We start from the raw sequence: 22243 nt of genomic DNA, 5'->3' as shown, positions 1-22243 counted from the left end.
GCCTCCCCGGCCGCCATCATCGTAGTTTTTATCTCCCCGGGGTCTCGCCCCGCCGCACGGCCGAGGCGCGGCGCCAGAACTACAACTCCCATGAGGCAACGCGCGAGCCCATCCGTCCCGCCTCCCCGGGACAGATGGGAAATGGAGTTGTCTGCGTTCTCTGTGCGCGGAGGGACTACAACTCCCGTCAGGCTCCGCGCGCGCCGTGCGTCGCTGCCGGCCCCGCCCCCCTGCAGGAGGGCACGGACCGGGAGTGGCGCGAACGCGTGAGGGGGACGGGACCGCCCGGCCCGCGGGGACCGCCCTGGTGAACTTCCATCCGTGGAAAACCGCGCCGCGCTCGTCCTGGACAGCACAGGTGCAGAGTGACAGACACTGACAGCACCTGCGCTGTGCCAGAAAAGCGCCCAGGTGAAAGCTCCCGCACAGGTTCCTGCGGGATGCCACAGGCAACGCTGCTGGACCTGCCCAGGCAAAAGTTGGCGGGATGCGTGAAAAGTCCCAATTTTGCTAATTGGGCACACTTTGACTTGGTTATTATCATTTAAGAAACGATCCAGTTAAGCCAGATTCAGCAGCACTTGTCAAATACTGAGGCCCTTGGCTGGTGTGATTATTAGAAGTTATTAAAAGAAACCCAAGCTCGACAAACCTGAAATTATTGCTTGAAGGTAGGTGTTTTTGGAAGAAACAGTGAGGGAGAGAGGGGAAACAGGCAAAATTTGGTTGCTACTGTGGCAGCATTTCATCTTGTCAGATTCAGTGTGAGTGTTTATAAGTAGAGCAAGTCCTTGGGAGAAGGGAATTTCTTGGAGTGCTGACATGCAAGGACTGAGTCATCTGCAGCAGTATTTATATTAGAATGCTGTAGGACAGATTACAGAGTTGTTTTGAAACCAAATGGGCTTCATCATGGCTAGGCTTCGTGAACGAAGATTTAGGAAGATGGGCTTAGAACTACAGTATAAAGGTCTCCATCTGGGACAGAATTCGGTGCAGTTTTGATTGGAGAACACCAAGTCTCCTGAAGGGGCATTTAGGTGACATAATCCTGACACAAGGACCAGAGGGTTTCTGGCTGCACACCAGCAGCAACGTGTACACCCTTGGCAAGCAAAAGGTTCTACATATGTTGGTGGAAATGTGGGCTTCCAGCTGATCATACGTAGGGAAAACACCACTGTACAGGGCAGCCCTTATAAAAATAATAAGAAAAATATCCCCACTAACACTGCAAAAATTAATTTTGGAAGAAAAAGTGTATTTCACATGAGAGACTCTACAGTTCTACTAACTTAAAGTCTTTTCTTCAAGCAGCACCAAGAGTTTGCCTTCACCAGAGCTGAAAGAATGAGTTTTAAAGCCTTATGAAAGCCACTCTCTAGTGGTTCTCTGGTGCCGAGCTCCTTGCCAGTTTTAAGACACAGATTGCCACAGTTTCTATTGTTCAAATTGAGCATAATTAAGCAAGACTCTCACCTGTGTTACTGTTGTAATATTTAGAATTTTGTTCTTACTTCTGCAAGTAGGTTTCTCATCCGTGTGTGGCAATCATGTTTCTGTTTAAAAAACAAACAAAGTAATTTAAAAAAGTAATATACAATGAATTGTGTTTGGTTTTTTTGTTTGCGTGTGTTTTTTTTTAATACTAACCTTTGCTTGTTAAGTGACATTTATAAACTAGTAGGTGTCTGATACATTTCATTTAGTATGGAAACAAGGTAACAGCATTTTGAGCAATGGAGCTCGTGGGTTGCTAGTGTTGAATAACAGACAAAACTCCAGTGGAAAGCAAGCTTCATGCATTCTGCTGACCCATTAACTTGTTATTTACTGTCACTGTGAGCATTTAACAGCTCAGGTTTAATGACTGCAACGCTGCATTGCAAGCTTGTGTTTTGTTTGAGCCCTGACACGGCCTACAAGTCAGGAAAGGCTGAACTGGAGGCAGGTGCTGTATTTTCAGAGCAATTAAGACTTACCTTAAGATTACCAGCACAGACAAGGCATAGAAAAAACTTAGTATTGGTTGTGTTACCCAACCTTTCTTTCTTCCTGGGCAGGTTCTTATTCCCTAGGTACTTGCTAGGATATAAACAATTAGTCCACAGAATTTCAGCAGATGCCAGATGTCCTTCAGAGTGTACAAACCTGTTCTGCAGGCTGCTGCACACAGGAATTGTGTAAACTCAAACACTAAATTTTTAACAGGGCTAGTAGTTTGTTTTTCCACTTAGGAATAGCTGGTACTTAAAGCAAAACCTAAGTGGAGTCATGATGATCTTACTGGCAAAATATCTACTGGAGTGTAAATGGTCCTGCTCTTGAGCTTTCAAAGCACTATAAAAGCTTTTCTTGTTTAAATCTCTTTTGCATTAAAATGCTTAGAATAAATATACCAGGTCTTCATTTAATAGTTACTAAAAAGCTTTTTTTATTGAGAACCATGCATATAAATCCACCCTCACATCATGACTGATTTAAATTATCAATGCCCTGCTTAGAAAAGGAGAGTCTGGCCCACCTTAGGGTTAAGATGTGGGGACTGGGGTGCAGAGAAACTGTCCCCCCCATCATCACAGTTCCCCCGTCCTTGTGCTGCTGTGTCAGACCCTTTGCTGAGTCAGTCTAGCTCATTAAATTTAGCTACAGAAAAGTCCACTTTCTTTTTCCTCCTGGGCTACTGAGATGAATCAACTAAGAGGCATTTGACAAATGCCAGAGCTGGTATAAAGTAAGAATGTGGAACAGGACCTCCTTTGGTGAGGGCAAGCTACTCACATCATAAACTATCTCAAGGGAGCTTCACCAGTACTTTGCAGCCTGTGGGAAGTCAGTTCTGTGGCAGTGAAATGAAGGACCTCATCCATAGGATATTAGGAATAGTGGTCTGTACTTTAGTAGTACCTTCCCTCCAGGATTCTCACAAGCACTTTACACCCTGGCAGGCACACCTGTGCAGTACCAATGCTTTATTCAGGTGAACTGAAGCATAGGAGAAAGATACATTTCACTAGAAGGCTTCAAACAGGTTAACAGCTTCAAACAGTCCCCTGCTCACTGCCTGCAGGTGACTTATCAAACCCCATAAACCAGCAGCAGTCTTAAAAGGGAAGGAGAGTAGTTTTAGGGTGCTGGGTTATGAGTGAATTGACTCAGTTTGCCTTGACATCAGGAAAGAAACCTTTGGGCTGGGACTGGGAGGAGCAGGAAAGGAATACAACTTCCCTTTCTGGTATGGCAGGAAGCTGAAATCCAGCTGATGCACTGTGAGCCATGCCCTGAAATTTAAAGTGATTCAAATATGTTGTTACTCACAGTAACACAGTAGTTACTCACTTAAATGAGTAGCCTGATATTTGGAATTGCTTTGAAGTCAGAATGAGCCTTTAAAAACAAAGCCAAAAGAACGTGTTATTTACTCAGGAGGAAGAAAAGATAGGAGGTAAGAAGGAAATTATTAAAAGTTTGACTAGGTGCCCAGAGATGATAAATTAATATTCTTAAAGTTTGGCAAATTCTGTGAAGATGCAGCTGAGAACTAGAGAACAGAAAACACAACGATGTTTCAGCCTGATGGCTTTGTCAAGAGCCAAATCTGTTCTAAGCTTTGCTGGGTTCCTGTAAGTGTAAGTGAACCATAAAGAGGCTTTTATATTTACGCAAGTGTAATCCAAACTAAGGTATCTTCCCCTGGAAACATCTTGTCACTGATTTGTTTGTTCTAACACTGCTATTTAACAAGTGCACTTTCGCCCTGTTCCTCTCCCTCTGCCGGACACGGACAGAACTGCTATGTATTGTCTCACACTAATGCATTTTAAGCTATTTGATTGAAAGAGTTTCAAATAAAAGTCTTTTTTGGTTTTCCAAATGTAGTGCCGGAGGATAAGCTCTCTTTCACAATCCATTGTAAAATTACTACGAGTTTGCAAAAGAATTTAGCAACTTAACTCTTACACATTTCATTGAGTGTTGGTGCTGAGTACTCCCGAGCTGAATTCTTCTCCGTGAGGACTCCAATCTAGAGTTAAAGCCTTTCTTTTGGAGCAATTGAACACATACTGCAAGCTTCAAAAGGGACATAAACCTATTTTTTTTTTACTTTAGATAGCAAAAGAAATGCATGGATCTGTACACCAAAACACCAGTTTATATTTCCCTGTGTCTATCTTCTCATCTCTCAAACAATTCATGTGCTCAGCTCATTATTTTCCAAGGTAGTCGTGTGTCTCTCAGTTTTGTATGTAAACATCCTTTCTTCCTCTCTAAAAATAAAGACTGAAAGGTCTTCTTTTTACAAGAACCATCCCTTTTTTTCAGGTGGCTTTAACTGGAGGCTCAGAGTCCTCAGCTATGTGATCTGTTGCTTAGTTATCCTGCACTGTTCAGATCTGAAAGATCTGTACATTGAGTGCTGGCTGGTTTTTTATTCAGGATGCCTTTCTCTGAATGCACAGTCATCGCAGTTACTCCTTAGACAGAATTTCTTCTGGGGTTTTGATCTTATGAGCCTCCAGACTGAAAAACAGGAGGAGGAGGGTGGGTTAGGTAAGTAGTTTACTGTCAAAACTGTTTGTTATGTGCTCAGAATAAACAAAGATGGGGGTTTAGGTGTGCACATTGTGAAGAACCTATAGATGGTTTATAAACCTTCTGACAGCTTCAAGTGGTGTAAACAGCAGAAGGAATTGCTTAATGTGGAAGGAATGTGCTGAGCAAGGAACACGCATCAAGGAAGGGAAGGATGAGATCACTAATGATGTGAACAGTGGCTGAGTGAGGATTAGAAAGGTTAGAGACAGGAGGGGATCTATTCTGAAGAGAGGCAGAGACTGGTGGTTTCAGAGATCTGAAAGCCAGGTGTGGGATCGGTGGGAGGAGGCATCGGGTCAGTTAAAATACATGAGCTGCATGGAGGAGCTGAAAATAAACCTTGTTAAGTACAATCCAGACCTCTGTTCAACAGTTCTTATGCTTTCACTCACATTAGCAACATTTTGATTAGAAAATTACATTCTGCTTCCTTAGAGGAAATCTGTTTTCACCTATACATGTGTAGAATGTGGAGATTATAGATTCCTTGGAAGTGATAAAAGGAAACACAGGATATTTTTGCTCCCTGTGACCTGAGACAAATTTGAGAATCTCGGGGGCTGGGATGCTAAATTGACAGAGCAACGATGACAACTTTTAAGTACCAGATCCTCAGGAGATGTTTTTCCACGGGCTGTAAGCTTGTATTGTTCTAGCAGGAGACAAGTAACAAAGAGAATTTGCAATTCTAGGTACCATCAAGTTGTCAACCTTGTAGCTTGATATATTGTCTTACCTTGACAGGTGAGACAATGCAGCAAAGGGGTTGGCATTTAAAGTGGGACTTGTAGTGTGACACAGAGGCACGAGGCACCAGAAACAGTGTGGCAGCAGGACCAGGGCACTGATTGTCCCCCTGTGCTGGGCACTGGTGAGACACCTCGAGTGCTGTGTCCAGTTCTGGGTTCCTCATGACAAGAAGGACATTGAGGTGCTGGATCATGTCCAGGGAAGGGCAATGGGGCTGGGGAAGGGTCTCAAGCACAAGTGTTATGAGGAGCAGCTGAGGGAGCTGGGAGTGTTTAGTCTGGAGGAAAGGAGGCTCAGGGGGGACTTTATTGTTCTCTACAATGGAGGGTGTAACGAGGTGGGGGTTGGTCTCACAAGTAACAAGTGATTGGACAAGAGGAAAAAGCCTCTAGTTGTGCCAGAGAAGGTTTAGATTGGATATCAGGAAAAATTTCTTCATCAAAAGGGTTGCCAAGAACTGAAAGTCGTGCAGTCACCATCCCTGGAGGGATTTAAAAGACACACAGATGTGGCACTTGGGGACATGGTTTAGTGGTGGACTTGGCAGTGCTGGGGGAATGGCTGGACTTGAGGATCTTAGAGGTCTTTTCCAACCTGAATGGTTCAATGATTCTGTGATTCTAAGGTGATTCTCCACTATCAAACAGAATTCAACTGTGTCTTTTACAATTTTTACTGGACTGTTAATAAAGAGTGTTTTTGAGATAATGAAAATGTCGAACTTAGCACTAAAAATATCAGTAGAGGATGTTAATGCAGGGTATGGAACATGCTGCTTATTCACACCCTTTCTTACTGCAGGGACTCCCTGACACAGAGAAGCTCAAAGTTGCCATGTCCACTGTTGGATTCCATAATATCTCTGGGCCAGATCTCCTGCTTTATGAATGTGGTAAGAGTTTTATAACACTTCTGTTTCATATGGAAAGTTTTCCATGCTGACTGTCTGCCTTGAGGGAGGTGGGAGTAGAAAACTAGTTCCATGTGGGATTTTCATGTGCTTTCTTTTCACCTTCTTAATTCTCTGGAATTCCAGTTGAGGGAGCATGTTGTCCATTAGAGATCCCTTAGGATTTTAGTTTCATTAATGACTGAAGCAGAATGGCATTATTGTTATGAAGAAAGAATAACAGTGTCATGGGATTTTTAAAGCTGTTCTTCTATGGCAAGTTAACATGTTAACATTGTTGCAGAAAATAATTACTTCATTGTGAAATTGTGAGAATGAAATAGTGAGCTTGTTTCTAAATAGGCCTAATTACTCCAGAAGTATTCTGTGCCAGTATTCTTATTCCAGAGAAGGCAATTTGCATGGAGAATTATTCTGGAATGGCCATGGCTAAATCAATTACAATTTTTCTCCTGTCTTAAGAGAGAGCACGTGTTGGCACTCTGATGCTGTACAGGAGAATTTGAAAAAAAGTGACTGTGTGTTACCTAAACTGCACAAACACTGAGTAGCTGGATAATTTGGTTAAAATTATCAGAAGAAAAATTCGTGTTAGACTTTAGCGTATGCCAAGCACTTCAAATCATTCCTAGTTGTTCATGCACATTTATTTTAATTGTAACTCCATTACTGTTGTTTGCATTATACCACTGAGTATTTTCAGTTTGTTTTGTCCACTTGCAAAATCACTAAAATACCAGTGTGTGGGAGATTATTTTTCCAACACAAAATGAACTGCTTACATGAAGAAATGAAGGAAAAAGATGATGTTTACATTCTGTAAAAACTATTGCACCAACATAAAAATGTCACTGGCATTCTAATAAGCATTGGCTTAATCCAAACTTGCACAATTACTGTTTTATGCATTGTCCTTAGTAGTTACATAACTATTCTGGCACATGTGAAATGTCAGAAAAGTGAAAAGGTATCTTCTTTCCCCAAAGGGTCAGCACTGCCATGAGCTGGTTCCCAGCTAAGTCAGCTTTGAGCATTGTAGGGGACACAGAAATTGTCTGTGATTCAGTTGATAATGTTTATACTATTGTTATTTTAATTACTATTTTAAAGGAACATTTTTCTCTTCGGTTGTTTTGTTCTTTAATCTTTTCTGGAAATGGTAGATGTAGCAACAGCAACATCACTCTTTTCAAAGCAGTCCTCTAATTAAAATGTGCTGAACCAAACAGACAAAATGCACATTGTTCTTGATTTTGCCCTGTGTGCAAAAGACATTAAACAATATTTTGTCTAAAAAGAGCATTGTTCTGTGCAGCTTGTAAAAGTTAATGAATATGATGAATCCTTTAATAGCTCCTTCCTTTTCTTTACTAGCAGTGTGTACCCCATTCCTAGGGCAGCTTATCTCCTCCCAGCCATACAGCTGAGGCAGACACTTCACAAAACAGGCATTTCTGAAAAGAACCCTTTCAGAAAGTTTCACCGCTTTTTTAGGAGGTGATGGTCTGTAAGAGCTGCTGGTCCTTGAAGTGCAGTAATTTTTGGGAAGAAAAAGTAGTGGTTTTTTAGTATGTACACTGATCTCACAGATTTTTAGGATTGTTGAGATGAGATTTTTTTTAAGGGATTTTTTTTCTTTGGACTTAGTCTGTAAATAGCTTTAGAGAACTGGAGAGGACTCAGCCCAAGCCTGGGCTATAAGATTTGACAGTGTAGGTCAGTTGCCTCAGTGAGTGGAAAAAAAAGAGCTGTGCCAGCACAAACCCAGAAGCAACTATACAGCCAGAAGAATTCCTTTGTCAGCCCAGCTAGTGTTGTTTGGGAAGGGAATGTAACAGTCCTAGCAGAAACCCCTCTTTCTCTTGCTAAGTGCCATGTAATTATGCCAGCAGAATTTCTGAAGTACATTCAGGCAAAAAAGCTGGCATGGGCATGAACAGAGAAACCCCAAGTGGTGCCAGAACAAAACTTGGTTCCTGAAGTTATGTGTGGTAAATAGACCTTAAGGTACTGTTCTGTGACAGATGAATTCCAATCTTTATGTTTTATTATTGACATGATAGTACTACTTGTTTCCATTTTTCCCTTCAGTGTTTTCATTTTATTATTTTGGCTTTGATGCTTTTTTTCAAATTAAATAGTGAAAGATAAAATTCTCCTTACTTTTTTCAGGTGACTATTTTCTGTCACACAGTACCAATTTCACATGTTAGAAATGAGCACTGATAAGGATTTCTGGCAGTCTTGGGTTTCCCCAGATGTTTAAGGAAAACAACAGTCAAATTTGGGTTCATGTTCAGTGCTTGGTGTGCCCATATTCTGCCAAAGCAACATGGAACTGTGGATGCTCTGCTCACATATAGAAGGTTGTAAATCTAGAATGTGTGTGTGTGTATGTTTGTGTACAACTCCAAAGTACTACCTCCTGGTCTGTGCTGTGCTGTTTCCTACCTGTTCTCCCTTCACCAGTAAAAATTATTTGATTTCTTGAAATCCTGTTCAGTAGTTTGATACTCTACTAGAACTGACAGTACACTGAAATTATTCTTCTAAGCAACAAACAGATGTTTTACTGCTTCCCAATGCAGATTTGAAGTTCAGAGAAGAGTTGCCAGTGATTGAGAATCACATAAGGAGAGCAAATAAGTATTTATAAATTGTCCCCAGGTGTCACTCCTGAGTCAAACAGAAACATTTTAGAAGCAAATCCGAGAACTGGTTTTCCATTTGTTTTTTTTTTTCCCTGTTGTTTCTGCAGTTGACTCTTTCCTTCTTAAGTTTATTTCCCATTACTCTCAGTAATAATGTCAACTCCAGCAGGCCAGTTTAACCTGTCTGAAATATATCATCCTCAGAGGAAATCTTGGGGAGCTTTTAAACTTCAGTTACAGTAATGTAACTGCAAAAATACCTCCCTGGCAACACCTTGTGGATTTACGGTTAAATGACTGATTATTGTATTTGATAAATCCTTTCTTATTTTGTACAACTCTGCTAATTTCTATCATCCTTTTGGAGCAAAATCACATGACAAGGAAAAAGCATTTATTACTATCAACAGGTAACTATGTGGAAAGCCAAAGCAAGCTCTGTAAATCCCATAACAGAAAAAAAGCTGAAATGTAACTTTGCTGGTAAATAAGGCATATATTTATTATTCCCTAAAGGCAAACATCACTGTAGGAAAACCATCATTCCATCCATTGCATGTTTGTGTGTATATGTTTGAACACCACAAAGAACAAAATAGTGTTCTGCTTAGGGGATTTAATGTGTATTATACAAGACAGTGGATAAATTATTAACATAACATAACTACAGTGTCTAAGTAACAATATCCTTATCTTAATGTCACTTAATCAATTTTTTCTTAATGCTTCTTGGTTTTGTTTCATTTATTGGCTGAATCCAATATTCTACTTCACGAACAGCTTCTAAATTCAGGTATTACTTCTCTCCTATTAAAGACAATTGGCATAGTATGCTTCTCCCAACAAAATGCTTAAAGTTTCGAGTTTTTTAAAATAATGTTAACTTCCTTCTATCAAATTGCTCAAAACTGAAGGTTGCACAAGAATTGTGTTAAGACAGAAAATGTATTCCTTACTCCTGGACACAAATTTTGAAATACTGTGTGTTTTACATGTGTGGCAAGATCTGTCAGTGGGAACTATTGCTTATGATGATCTTCTGATTGTATGCCTGCTTTCACACCCTTGGGAAGCAGGACTTTTGAATGTTAGCATGTGCAGAGAACAAAGGCAACAGGCTGTGACAACTGTAATTCCTCACAGTTTTTCTAACCATATTTTACCCCTGTTTTGTCATTCCATACTTCAGTGGAACTGTAAATGGTACAGGAGGAGAGGCTGTGACTTGTGTGGTACTTGTTTGTATGAATGGCACATTAAAGACCCTTTACTCTCATTGCTCCCCAGTTTCCTATGTGTGAAAAATGTATTGCTTAATAATCAAGGATTTGTGCTTTGGGAATTAGTTTACCCCTAGGGCTGTAAGCTTTGGGAAATAGTAGTCCAACTGTGGGAGGAAAATTACTGCTGTAAGAGACAGCATCATTCTCCAGAGGTCTGATGAAATGAACTGTATTTAACCTTTTAATTGAGGGGAAGTTTCCCAGAGTTTGATTGAAAATATGAGACTTCTTTGTATTTACTTCTTGTTTTATGATAAATATGTTTGAACTCTAACTAGCCATGTAGGAAAACTGTTTCTGGCCAGATGAGAATGAAAGCATATCTGCCACAATATCTTATGATCCCATACATACAATATCAAATAATTAGACACAAATTAATTTCTACTCTACTTAGAGACAAGACTTTTCAAATTAAGACTAATTTCAAGTTAAGAAATTAGTTCACCAAATGTGTACTTCTGTGGTGGACTTAGTTTCACATCCCCACTAGGTAATCAACCCTTTCTTTTTTTTCTGTTTTGTTTCTGGCCCTTTTTTCCAGGCCCTAGGAAGTAAAACTCCGGGAACTGCCTGGACTAAGGAATTAAAGCTGCTTGCCATGTGGTCAGGTAAGCCCCAGAGCCCTTCCTGGTGCTTCAGAGTACAGAGAGAAGAGCAGGACTATCCCTTTCACCAACACCAAGACATTTAACCAGCTTAGCTCTATATAATCTAATGACATATTTGGTGACCTCCAGACCAGTCTTACTAACTAGACATGAATCATTTCTGTGCAAAACCAATCTGATTTAGAATATATCTCACTACATTTGGGTGACAAAATATTTTAGGAATCACTATGTTAACACTTCTGCATATCATGCAGCAGATGGACTAAAGTTCAGTGACAGGATGCTGTTTTGGAGAGAGATGTATTTTGTGTAGACAAGAAAAGCTCTTGCCAACAAGAAAAAACAGATGCACTTCTGCACTAGGAAAACAGAGGAAAGAATTTAATAGCAAAAAGCAAAGTAGTTGTGAAGACTCTAATAATACTACCTGTTATAGGAATTATAACATTAAGTTACTTTCACTAAGAGTTGTCTCACAAAGTAATGTAGAGTCTTACAGTCCTCTCTTTAATATTTTTCCCAGAAGTCCTATATTTGGGTTACATCTACTGGGAAGCACCAATAGATCATCTTCAAAATGTTCCACATAACAGCACTGAATTTATAACATGCCTTGAGAATCTCTGTTGTTGTTTTTCTTCAAATATCATCTGGTCTATGCAATTTCTTCCAAACTACTGTCAGTGTTGCCCTGTCAAAACATGTGCAGAAGGTTATGGAAAGGGGAAGAACGTGCATTGCCTGGAAGACATAAAACTGTGCAAGGTTTTCATGGTTTGCTTGCTTCCACTACCCCTCTGAGCTGCTTTGTATTCCCAGTGACACCCTCAGCAAGAGCAGCACCTTTGGGTTCTTTTCACTGAACACATCAAGACTTCAGTGACTTTGCCACAAACTGTAATTTCTTAATCTACTTGAGAAAAGCAACGTTGATTTAATCACATGAGCTTCAAACTTAGAAATAGAATGGGTATTTTGCACCTCACTGAAATGTTGTTTATTTGTTTTATTTGTGTATGTGTGTGTGGTTTTTTCCTATTTTTTTTCAGATCATCCACAAAGGTAGTATGATCTGGAAAGGAAAAGATTGGTCCACGTCCTGAACTTATAACTCTTTGTTTCACCAGGCCATCCTAACATTATTCAGACCAGTCAAGGTTACCTTAGACCTATGTGAGTTATTTAAGTTTTAGAAAAATTCTTGAGTGGTATTTTGAGAGCCATCTAATTTTCCAGAAATAATTCATCAGCATCTGTTGCATAATAATATCTTTTGGAATGTATTTTACCTGTGACGTATTTTTCCTTGCTTTAGTGGAGCACAGAAGCCTCAAGTTTGATTTCAGACTTGCTTTTGAGCCTCAGAAGAATCTGAGCTATAAAACTGGTTATCTTTCCAGATTTCAGAAGTGAAATTTCTAAGTTTCAGGGTTGAAATCATGTCTGCATCAACTGCACCAGAGAAAGTATTCTTACTGTTTTGTTAAGTTAAATGGTGGTTGTGTTGACAACTTCTGTACATTCCCCATGGAATTTAGAAATCATATTTGGTTATAGCAATGTTTGCTTAGTGAAAAAATGTTATAAGCAGTGTCTACACCCACTTATTTCTTTCCTTGCTTTTAGATCAACATATCTCTTATTAAGCCCCTTCTTCATGGTTTTTATGAGTAGTAGCACATCATATCTAGTAGGTATCAGTTGTAGGATACATTACAGTAACAAGTAGAGCAGGAGTGCATAATGAAGTCCAACCAAGGCAAATGTAAGTTCTTGCACGTGGGAAAGACAATCCAGGAGTGCAGCACAGGCTGGGATCTTTCACTGGAGTCAGTGGAATTATATTGATAAAAGCTTAAAGTGTTGGACCCAGCTTACCTGTCCTGAAATTCACTTCACTACCCTGCAGATACTTTCACGAGTATCTGCCATCTTGAGATCACTGTTGAGAATGTGACTGTCCTCTCCATGACTGAAAAGGTTAAACAGCATCTTCAAACCAAAGACTCAAATTACTCTGTGCACAAGCTTCATCAGAAACATGAATGATATCCGAGCCATAATCTGGGTTTCTTCCCCAGGAGTGTAAATATATGAGGCAAGTCAGAACAAGCATTGGCTTCCCAGTGAAATTTTTGGCATCACCTGTGGTCCTTATTTTCTTTTGTCACAACTAAACTGGATTTTGTCAATTCCTATTTATCCACTGGTTTAGAATAGGGAGAAAAGCCTACAATAGAAAGCCTTCAGCTGTGCACCTGGCCCATAGAAACAAGTGCAGAAGACACAATAAACATTTCCATCTGCTAGAGACTAGAATACAGATTTGTTACACTGTTCCACTCCAAACAGTTTGTGTATTCCCACATGGTTTATTTTGTGGGAGAATAAGTCTCGTACATAGTAATGTGGTATGAAATCACAGTTTCTTATACAATGTTTTTCTTTTCTCTTTCTGTAGTCAAAAAGGCAATTAACTTCAACATGGCAAAGAGAAATTTAATTATAAATAAGCTTGTAATTCTGATCTGGATAGGGACAGTTATTGCTACTTGCTAGATATTACTGGTTAACTTTGTATTTAAAATAAATTCTATAAGATTAAGCCATCAAGATACAAGTTAGCTGTGTGAACTGTTTTAATTGTGGCAGTCTCCTGCCAAAGCTTTTTATTTTTCCTGTGAGAAGACCAAATACATTTTCAGAAGTGTTACATTCACTGTGTATACATCTACCAAGGCTGGGAAGGAGGTGTCCTATACACCTATTTTTCCATGCTGGGTACTGCAGTTATAGGACAGTGACAGTTATGTATTATGGAAAAATAAGGGAAAAATGCAGACAATGTTTTGAATAAAAATTTTAAAATACCGATAAAGCTTTTCTTTCATGATTAGAATGTAATATTATTAAATGCCTCATATAACCATGGTTATAAGCAAAAAAATAGCTAAAACCCCAAAAAATGAACCCAGCAAATAAGCCTCTCAAAACCTAATAGACCAGACAAATGAGGCTAATTTGGAATTGAGGAGCAATATCCCAGTGGCCAAATCTCTAGATTTTGTCATTCCATTATACCTGAAGGTCTTAGAAGTATTTTATACAACACAATCATGAAGTTCTTGTTGAACTTGTAATGTAACAGTATCTTTTAAAATCAGAACCCCATTCATTTACAAGAAGTAATTCTTTCATCAGCTATGTGTTTTAAATGTTGTTGTCCATCCAGGGAAACAGGGACGATGGAAGTTGTCTGAAGCTGCAGAGTGAGTCCGTGGCAAACCCAGGAACTGAACTGCTCATATCTTCTTACTGCTATGTCTCCTGCCTCTGGGTTTTTTTATCTTTGGACTAGGACAAAAAGTAAGCATTGCATATTATAAGAAAACATGATTACTGCAGCCCATCACCACAAAGTTTTAGAGACAAGAACAATTACTATGAACTCCTGTTTGGAGATCTTCTTTTCTATGGTTTGTAATCTTCAGCACCTGTCCAAGAAATGCCTTCTATAAATAACCATTTTCTGTTTCAGACAAGATTGGTGCAGCTGCTCAGTTTTTCTACAATTGTGAATTGCCAAAAAAAGGAACAGTAATTCCTTGGGGACCTCAGAGTTAAATCCCTTCTATGTAACGTGATACTATGAAGTGGGGCTGTGATGGAAGTCCATTATTGCTAGCTGCTCTTAGAGTTGCTCAAACTGAGAACTGAGAAGTCCTTTGTGGATGATCCTCGCTCTTTTACAATTTCTGTGGCTTTGTAGTTCCATAATTACTGCCCCTGATGGCACCCTGCCCCAAAAATGAATACTTTGATCATTTGCTGCTCTCTTGTACACCTTGTCATCTCCGATGTTCCAGTTCGCCACCGCCTTCGTGTGAGAACTACTGTGAGCAGAGTAAGTGTGTTGCTGCAGCATTTTGTGGCTGCACTGGGCGCTCTTGTGTTGTATTTTACTCAGAGGTTTGATGTGTTGGACATGTTTACTGTACATTACTTATTGTTTAGGATTAACTTCATGCATCTCTTTTATTTCGTAAGGTACCGATTCAAGTGGAATTCTTTGGATTTGTTTGGGCTTAGGAGTAATTTTAATGCTCACTCTGTTCACCTTAATGGTCTTGTTTAAAAGGAAGCGCCTAAAGCAGTCAAAAGAAAAACTGGAAAACACAGGTGAATAAATAAGATTCTTTATAAATAATCTGAGATCATTGCATATTTTAGCTACTCTTACCATGTACAAATTTTGCATATCATTTATATTCCCGATTCTGATGACTGTCTTTGTTGGATTGTTTTGTATTCCTCAAATAGTCTCCATGAAGTTATCAAAGTTATTAGGCAATAAAATACCCAGATGGTGACTTGCAAAAGCAGGAATCTCTCTTTGTTGGTTCCAGATCCTGCCAGGATTGTAGGGTTGTATATTCATACCTGGCTTACTTACTGGTGTTTGAGAAGTCATTTATGAACCCTCAATAGCAAAAAACTTTATAAGGGTTTCACCCTCTTCTCTTTGAATGCAAAAGGAATGCTACACAGGTAGAGGATACACATTCAATATTAGCTTTTCATCTTGTAATAATTTAAATAATTTTATTTAGTATCACAGTGTGTGAGAAGCCTATGTGGTATATTTTGTGTCAGTGAAAAAATTTAATCTCTTTTTACATTTTACAAATACTGTATTTGTGAATGTTCAGACAATAAATAATAACTTATTAGAAATATGTGTTTGATTACTTCAATGCTTGAAGTATAGCAGTTATATTTTCATGGAACAAAAGATCATCATATATAACTATATCTTAAAACTTTCACTAAGGTTAGAACATAGTTGGAACATAATGAAATTTGGATCTTTAATAACTGTATGTTTGGTATAGGATGATGTATGTACTATATTAACTTCTTTATATTTACAGACTCCTCTGTGGAGCTGAATAATATTCTCAAGGCTAATACTGACAGCAGTGTGAATACAGAAGAAATTAGACACACACTTCAAAGTGAAACATTAATGTATTCAGTGGAAGAATGCACTTGCAGTGACTGTGGCTTGGTAAAACCTCAGACTGGCTGTGAAACTTCATTTCCATTACCAGCTACTGAAGAACGAGCAACTGTTCTAGTTACCACAAAATCTTTTGATTATTGCAACTATGTTCTGGGTGTTGGATGACTATGAGAGTAGAATATTTTTACTGTGTAATAATAAATGAGTTATTCCAGTATGGTGATTAATCTTAATACTTGCAGTCAGTGGAGGAGGTAGTACATTGTCCTTATAGATCTTCCATTGAGCTTTCATTAATATTGTCATATTATTTCTAATGCTAGTATTTCTCTAGTCAAGTATTTCTACATTATTCTTGGGTACTAAACTAGTTATTGGATTTTTTAATTTCTGGAAGTCCTTACAAAGGACAGCTTTTGCTGCTCTTAAAGATTGTATCTACTTACACCAAATATATACAAACCCATCAATAAACAAGTGTTTTATGTGCTTTATGTTAAACTCAGATCTTGTGCCAAAAATTACTTGATGGGACACAAGGAATGTTCCAAGAGGCAGAAATGAAGACCCACAGTACATCCTCAAGGCTGTAAAGAATAATTTCAAGTAGCCCCTACGATACTTGAAATAGGAATGTTCTAACGATGGATCCTTGTAGAGTGTGGAGTCCTCCTGGTTCAGAAGGTACTGCTGGGTCACACTGAGGGAGGTTGTGGGGCTGTGGAACACCACACCATGGAATCATGGAATATCCTGAGATGGAAGGGACCCACAAGGGTCATCAAAGTCCAGCTGCTGGACTTCACTGCAATCCCTGCCATCCCCATGTATTTCCTGGTGGTACCAGCTTTCCTTTCAGCATCCTTCTCTGATGTATCTCTATTCTACTAATTTTTTTACTTACCTTTATCATATTTACAAAGATTGGCAATTAGCAAGAGTCATGTCAGACTACTGTGTGGCCTAATATTAGGAATATACTTCTGACCCCTTGCCTTCCAAACATTGATATTATTTTCCTAATATTAGGCCACTTTTATTCCTGGAAAATTGCAACAACAGAAAAAACTGTGAAACCAACGATCTTCTTTATTCATAGCTAAGTTTATATTTCAGTTTCTTGCACAAATGATGAATTAAAATATTTTAGAACTAGTAAATTATTGCACAAAATCTATGAACGACCCCTGTTAGAGCAGCCTTAGGAGGCTGACAAAGCTTGGGCTGGTTGGGATTTAGCTGCATAGGTCTGGGCACAGAGAGCTAAAACCTCTGAAACAGGCCTAGATAGAGAGCTATTAAATTTATATTGGAACTTTTAACTCCTGAAAGCCCTTACATAGGACAGCTTTTTCTGCCTCCAGAGATTAGAGGCACACTTCAAAGTGAAACATTAAGGTGCCCAGTGGAAGAAGGTGCTTGCAGTGGCCGTGGCTTGGTAAAAAACCTGACTGGCTGTAAAACTTCATTTCCATTATCAGCTACCGAAGGATGAGCAACTGTTCTAGTTATACCACAAAACCTTTTATTTTGATTATTGCAACTACATTCTGCGTGTTGGACCCCATTTTATTTTATGTCCCACAGTCTTGTACCTTTCTTATTTTTATTTTTTCGAAACATGACCGTTTCCGAGGTTTCACCTTGCACAGCACCCGTGCCAGCCAGGACAGGTTATCCCCGCTTCTCTCACCCCTCCTGTGCCCGGTGTCCCTTCCCGCCCCACAGAGCGGCTCAGCCCGGGCGGGCGGGGGCGGCGCGGCTGCCGCGGGCTGTGGGGTCGCCATGAGGGTCGGCGAAGGGCCCCGGGCCGGGGGACACCGTGAGGAGCCCGTGAGGGCCCCCGGGCCGGGGGACACCGTGAGGAGCCCGTGAGGGCCCCCGGGCTGGCCGCGCTCCCCACACCCCGGGCCGTGTTTACCTTCCGGGGCGCGGGCGGGTTCCGGGGCGGGCGGTCGCTGCCGGCCCGGCCGTGGCTGAGCGGGAGAGCGGCGGCCCCGGCGGACGGAGCCCCGCGGGCACCATGAGCGGTGAGTGGGGCGGGCCGGGCCCTCCGCCCCCGGGGGAGGGCACAGCCCGGGGGTCCCCGGCCAGGCGTGGTCCTGCCCCGGCCCCCCGTTCTCCCCGTGCTGAGGCACCGAGCGCTTCGGTCTCTCATCACCACACCCCGCTCCTCGTTCCGGCTCCCCCAAGTACCCCCCAAGTGCTGTTTTACCTCGTTTTAAACCCCAAGTGCTGCCCTTGAGCGTGGCTTTACTGGCTCACAGCACTAGTGATGCTGGGCTCGGTGTTGCCTCAACTGTGCAAGATCACGGGAAATATTCCCGAGAAAATACATGACCAAGAAAAACGGGAATAATAAAAATTAACAGAATGAACTCGGTATCAAGCAGTCGGTGGGAGAGGTGAGAAGCATGACCATGACCAGTGGAGAAAGTGGTGCCTTCTGGTGTTCGGGGTGTGCTCATTGTGTCTCCAGCTCAGTCCCGGCGAGGATGTGTCGGGTCTGGATGTGTCGGGTCTGGACGTGGGAATTTCTGCCCTCGGTGTTCGGGGGAAGCGGTGCGGGGGTTGTGCTGAATCCCGAGGGGTCTGAGGTGTTTGTCGGAGGAAATTCTTAGAAGCTTTGCCTGAGAATCGTGACCCATAAACTACAGGACTGGAGGATGTAGAACCACTTGAATGGGTCAGCATAAAGCAGTTGTGAGGGAGAATGAAATTTCAATAGGTTTCTCTTGTAAATGTAAAGGATAAGTGGTAGTTACTGAATATGTATTAAAGCACATTGGCAAGGGTTTGTTTGGGGCTTCTTAAGAAGGGAGGTGCTTTAGTAAATGCTTGGATGGGTCTCCTTGTACAACTTCACTAATGGAAGTTGCAGTCAACAGTCTGCACCTGAAAGTGAGATTGCTTGTTTATCCCCCACTCTGAGTTAATATGTGGTCAGATTTCTTGCCTGTAAGAAAATACTGAAGAGTTAACTGGAGTAACTAAATGCTACATTGCAGTAATTTCTGAAAATGAAATAAAAAATAAAACTGCTTCAGTTGTATTTTTCTCTGTTTTGTTCTCAACTTTGTGGTAAGAAAACAGCAGGGTTTTTTTGTGGAAGAGATGAGGCAAAAAAAGAGATTATTTTTGGGAAACCTGTTAATTAGCCTTGTGAAAAATGCAAGTAACAGGGAAATCTTTGAAACCATGGGAAAAGAAAGTTTCTCAAATGTTTCAGATCTTGACACGATATAGACTAAACCCTGTATGAAATCTGTAAGAGTCATTGTTTTCGTATGGAAAACCTCAGCTCTTCAATGGTGAATTCAGGCTGGGACTAGCCTTGTGCAAATTTGTGCAAATCAGAGCCTAAATCTTCCTAGGAGACTCACCTTTGGAAGTTCTATTTGGATTCTGTGACTCAGAAGGCAAGGTAGCACCTCTTGTGGCCTAAAGCTTCATCATGTAGCTATTTTTAATACCTTTACTCTTGTTTTTTTTAAGACAGTGAAGAGATACAGGTTTATGAGGAGAAAACATTTAATTACTTAAAAGGGAATAATGCCTAAGGTGACATTAACACTAGTACTTCAGTTACATGGTGACCTAGCCAAGTGTAGCCCCTGCCAAGACTTATATGACTTTCCCAACAGTTTTGATTAGACAGCGAGATAACAAAAACCCCTACTAATGTTGCACTTTGCCAAACATTACTGTTATACAACACTGTGCAGAATTTTTCCAGAATAATACGAATTCCTTATACTTATTTCCTTGGCCAGTTTTAGCCCTTGAAAGTAGAAGAGCTGTTCCTAAAATATAGATAGAAGAACCTCTTTTCTGAATGGCTATAATTAAGTTTAATGTTTATTTTTTTAGCTACAGTGCATTTCTAGTGGATGTGAAGGTAACTTCCTGTTTATTTAAGCATTACTTAAATATTACTAATGCTACTTATTAATTGCATACTCATTTTTACTGTACAAGTGCTGAATAGGCTAAACTTTAAAGGGAAGTAACACAAGGAAACTAGATTTCTGTGCTTGTCAAGATTTATGGGTGTTGTCACTTGTTTAGCAACAGTTTCAGAAAACTTAAAAAGGCATCTAATTGAGGATGAGGCAGTAGAATCATAATAGTGTAGTATCAGGTGGCATTTAAATTAAGTCTGTATTTGTTTTATCTTAAACTTGTATCCTCAGAACCTGTACTAGAGAAAGCAAAAGGGATTGCAGTCTGGAATTTTGCATACAAGACTTAAATGCAAGTAGTGTTTAAGATCAAGCTGAGTTTTATTTTTTTAACTTATATGCTACATGTGGTGCTGAAGAGAGCTTTAGCTATAAAAAATTGGATGAAAATCCTGCTTTCCTTTACTTGCATTTCAGTTCTCTGCTGCTTTGGGTGTGGATGTTTGTGTCAGGGTATGGAGGGAAGTTTGTTTCAAAAATAGGAAAGCATGACCTTCAACAACAGAAAATGAGGAGGGTCACAGAGGCAGGTGCAGCACCTGAGCCTATTTTAATCCCTTTTTGACTGAGTAGATGTTGGTGGGAGGAGTCTCTTTAAGTTTCTTAGCTTTTGCAACCTTATGCTTATGTTTTCACAATTATTTTTAGACTCATGTAGGAACTTCCTTTTTCGTTGCTATAGTCTAAATACAGCCTTTTTTCTGAGTAATGCTGGTTTTGTGCATTCTCTGTTTTGTATTTGTATGTGTGTTACTGCAGTTTTTACCACTATTCTGAATCAGGAGAAGGGTATTTTGGTCAGTTTGGAATACACTTAGACTTTAAATCAGCTGGAGTTAATCACACTTAATTGCTGCTTTTGCCTGAAAATACACTTTTTTTGTTTCCTAAAGGCTTAGTTCAGAAAATGAAGATGTAAAAGAATAAAATCTTAGAGTTAGTGCAGATTTATTTTTACCTTCCACCTGCAACAAAAATGTTGCTAAGTAGTACTACATTTTCTAGGCTTATTACAAAGAAAAATATATCCTGTATTCAAAAAACCACACAACTTAATCTTTCAGTTTAAAAAAAAGTTAGACTTTGTGAATATTCTTTTTCTTCTGTCTGCAGAATTTCTGTTAAGCACAGCAGTAGAAGAGTTTAAGATGTGCATTGAAGAGAAACCTCAGCCTGTATAGACTTTATAGTATTATGTGGCCTTATAGCCTTGTTAATGGTGGAGGTGATTTGAAATGCTTCTGACATTATTGGATGTAATCACATGTAGTCATGGTTGTTATTAGTGCAAATTTGTGACTATAATGAAGACAAAATGCACATTGCATTCAGTCTGTGTAGATTTAGGGTTGTTTGGTATCACAGGCTTTAGTGTTTTAGAACATCAATCAGTATAGTGAACATCTGTGGGTTTTCTGTATTTATGCATTTTTTATGTTGATCACAGTTTGAAATCTAGTTGCAAACCATTTCTGTGTTACCAAATAGATACAAAGAGTCCAAAGAGGTGTGAATCTAAAAACTAACATGTATTGCATTTGGAAGTCAAACTTAGCCCACATACCAATATTTTCATTTGAAAGATGTTTTTCAGGTCATGAAATTATTAATTACATGCATTTGTTCTGATGTAGTCTCGAGAAAAGTTGTGTTATGCCTGTTCTTGCAGGTATGTGGGTAGCATAAGATGTAAAAGTAGTGAGTTCTGAAGAAAATCTATAGGTTTGTGTATATTCAATGTCACTGCACATGAGGGGTTGTACTAAAAGTTGGGATAGTTTTCCTTATTTTACAGTTCTGTGATTTATTATAAGACATATAAATGCAGAGGCATGTATGCATCTCCATTTTTGGCAGTGCATGCTTGCTAAAAACACTGAATATAATCTAATAAACTGTAATCTCTGAAGGAGCACAAAGTGGAATGGTAGGGATTCTATGAATTTAACCTTATCTCTGCAGTGGCATAACTGGCATAGTTGTTAGGAAGTTAAAACCTGGTTGGTGTGGAGTTTGTTCTGGAGCCCTTTGCTGGCTCTGAACATTGTTTGTGTGCACCGGAGTGCTTGACTAACAGACCCGAACCTCACACATCACATGCCTGCCCAGATTGAGTCAGAGTTCAAAACTGGAAGTAGAACTTCTAGAAAACACACTGCAATCAGCTAAATAAGCCTTGTGAAGCTTAGTTAGTGAGCAGCTACGTTTGCATGTTTTTCTTGTTTTCTTTCTTCTGTCCTGTGTTGGGGATTTTCTTCTCCTAATCCCCTATTTAATGAATATACATGGACTATGAGTTCTATTAATATATTTATAGACAAATTAACATGGATATATATCCAAATATTATATTAATATAATATATATTAATATATATTATATGAGTAAATATATTTAAACAAAGACAGAGCCATTTCAGTAGGACAAATTCTGTCCTGTCCTAGTTTTGGAGAA

The 22243-nt window shown here is 39.7% G+C and overlaps 2 protein-coding genes across 6 annotated transcripts in view; both read left to right on the top strand.

Moving 5' to 3' along the window:
- The first annotated feature begins 111 nt into the window (after positions 1 to 111).
- On the top strand, positions 112 to 16332 carry TNFRSF17 (TNF receptor superfamily member 17). Its single transcript, XM_032703726.1, is given in 7 exon segments — positions 112 to 671; positions 6148 to 6238; positions 10735 to 10801; positions 11854 to 11977; positions 14037 to 14708; positions 14819 to 14983; positions 15736 to 16332. Coding segments are annotated over 3 exon segments (537 nt in total). The 5' UTR covers positions 112 to 671; positions 6148 to 6238; positions 10735 to 10801; positions 11854 to 11977; positions 14037 to 14593; the 3' UTR covers positions 15993 to 16332.
- A 1450-nt stretch (positions 16333 to 17782) lies between these two features.
- SNX29 (sorting nexin 29) overlaps positions 17783 to 22243 on the top strand; it is a 100563-nt gene continuing 96102 nt past the window's right edge. For 4 of the 5 annotated variants that reach the window (XM_032703714.1, XM_032703718.1, XM_032703719.1 and 1 more), the window contains exon 1: positions 17789 to 17857. In XM_032703714.1, the coding sequence (XP_032559605.1) occupies positions 17851 to 17857 (7 nt within the window). In that variant the 5' untranslated portion in view covers positions 17789 to 17850. Of the gene's footprint in view, positions 17858 to 22243 lie in introns of all 5 variants that reach the window. The other variant, XM_032703715.1, reaches the window with a different exon arrangement.

This window comes from Chiroxiphia lanceolata, chromosome 16 (assembly GCF_009829145.1).
Source record: "Chiroxiphia lanceolata isolate bChiLan1 chromosome 16, bChiLan1.pri, whole genome shotgun sequence".
Taxonomy (NCBI): domain Eukaryota; kingdom Metazoa; phylum Chordata; class Aves; order Passeriformes; family Pipridae; genus Chiroxiphia; species Chiroxiphia lanceolata.
This window is presented reverse-complemented; position numbering and strand designations above follow the sequence as displayed.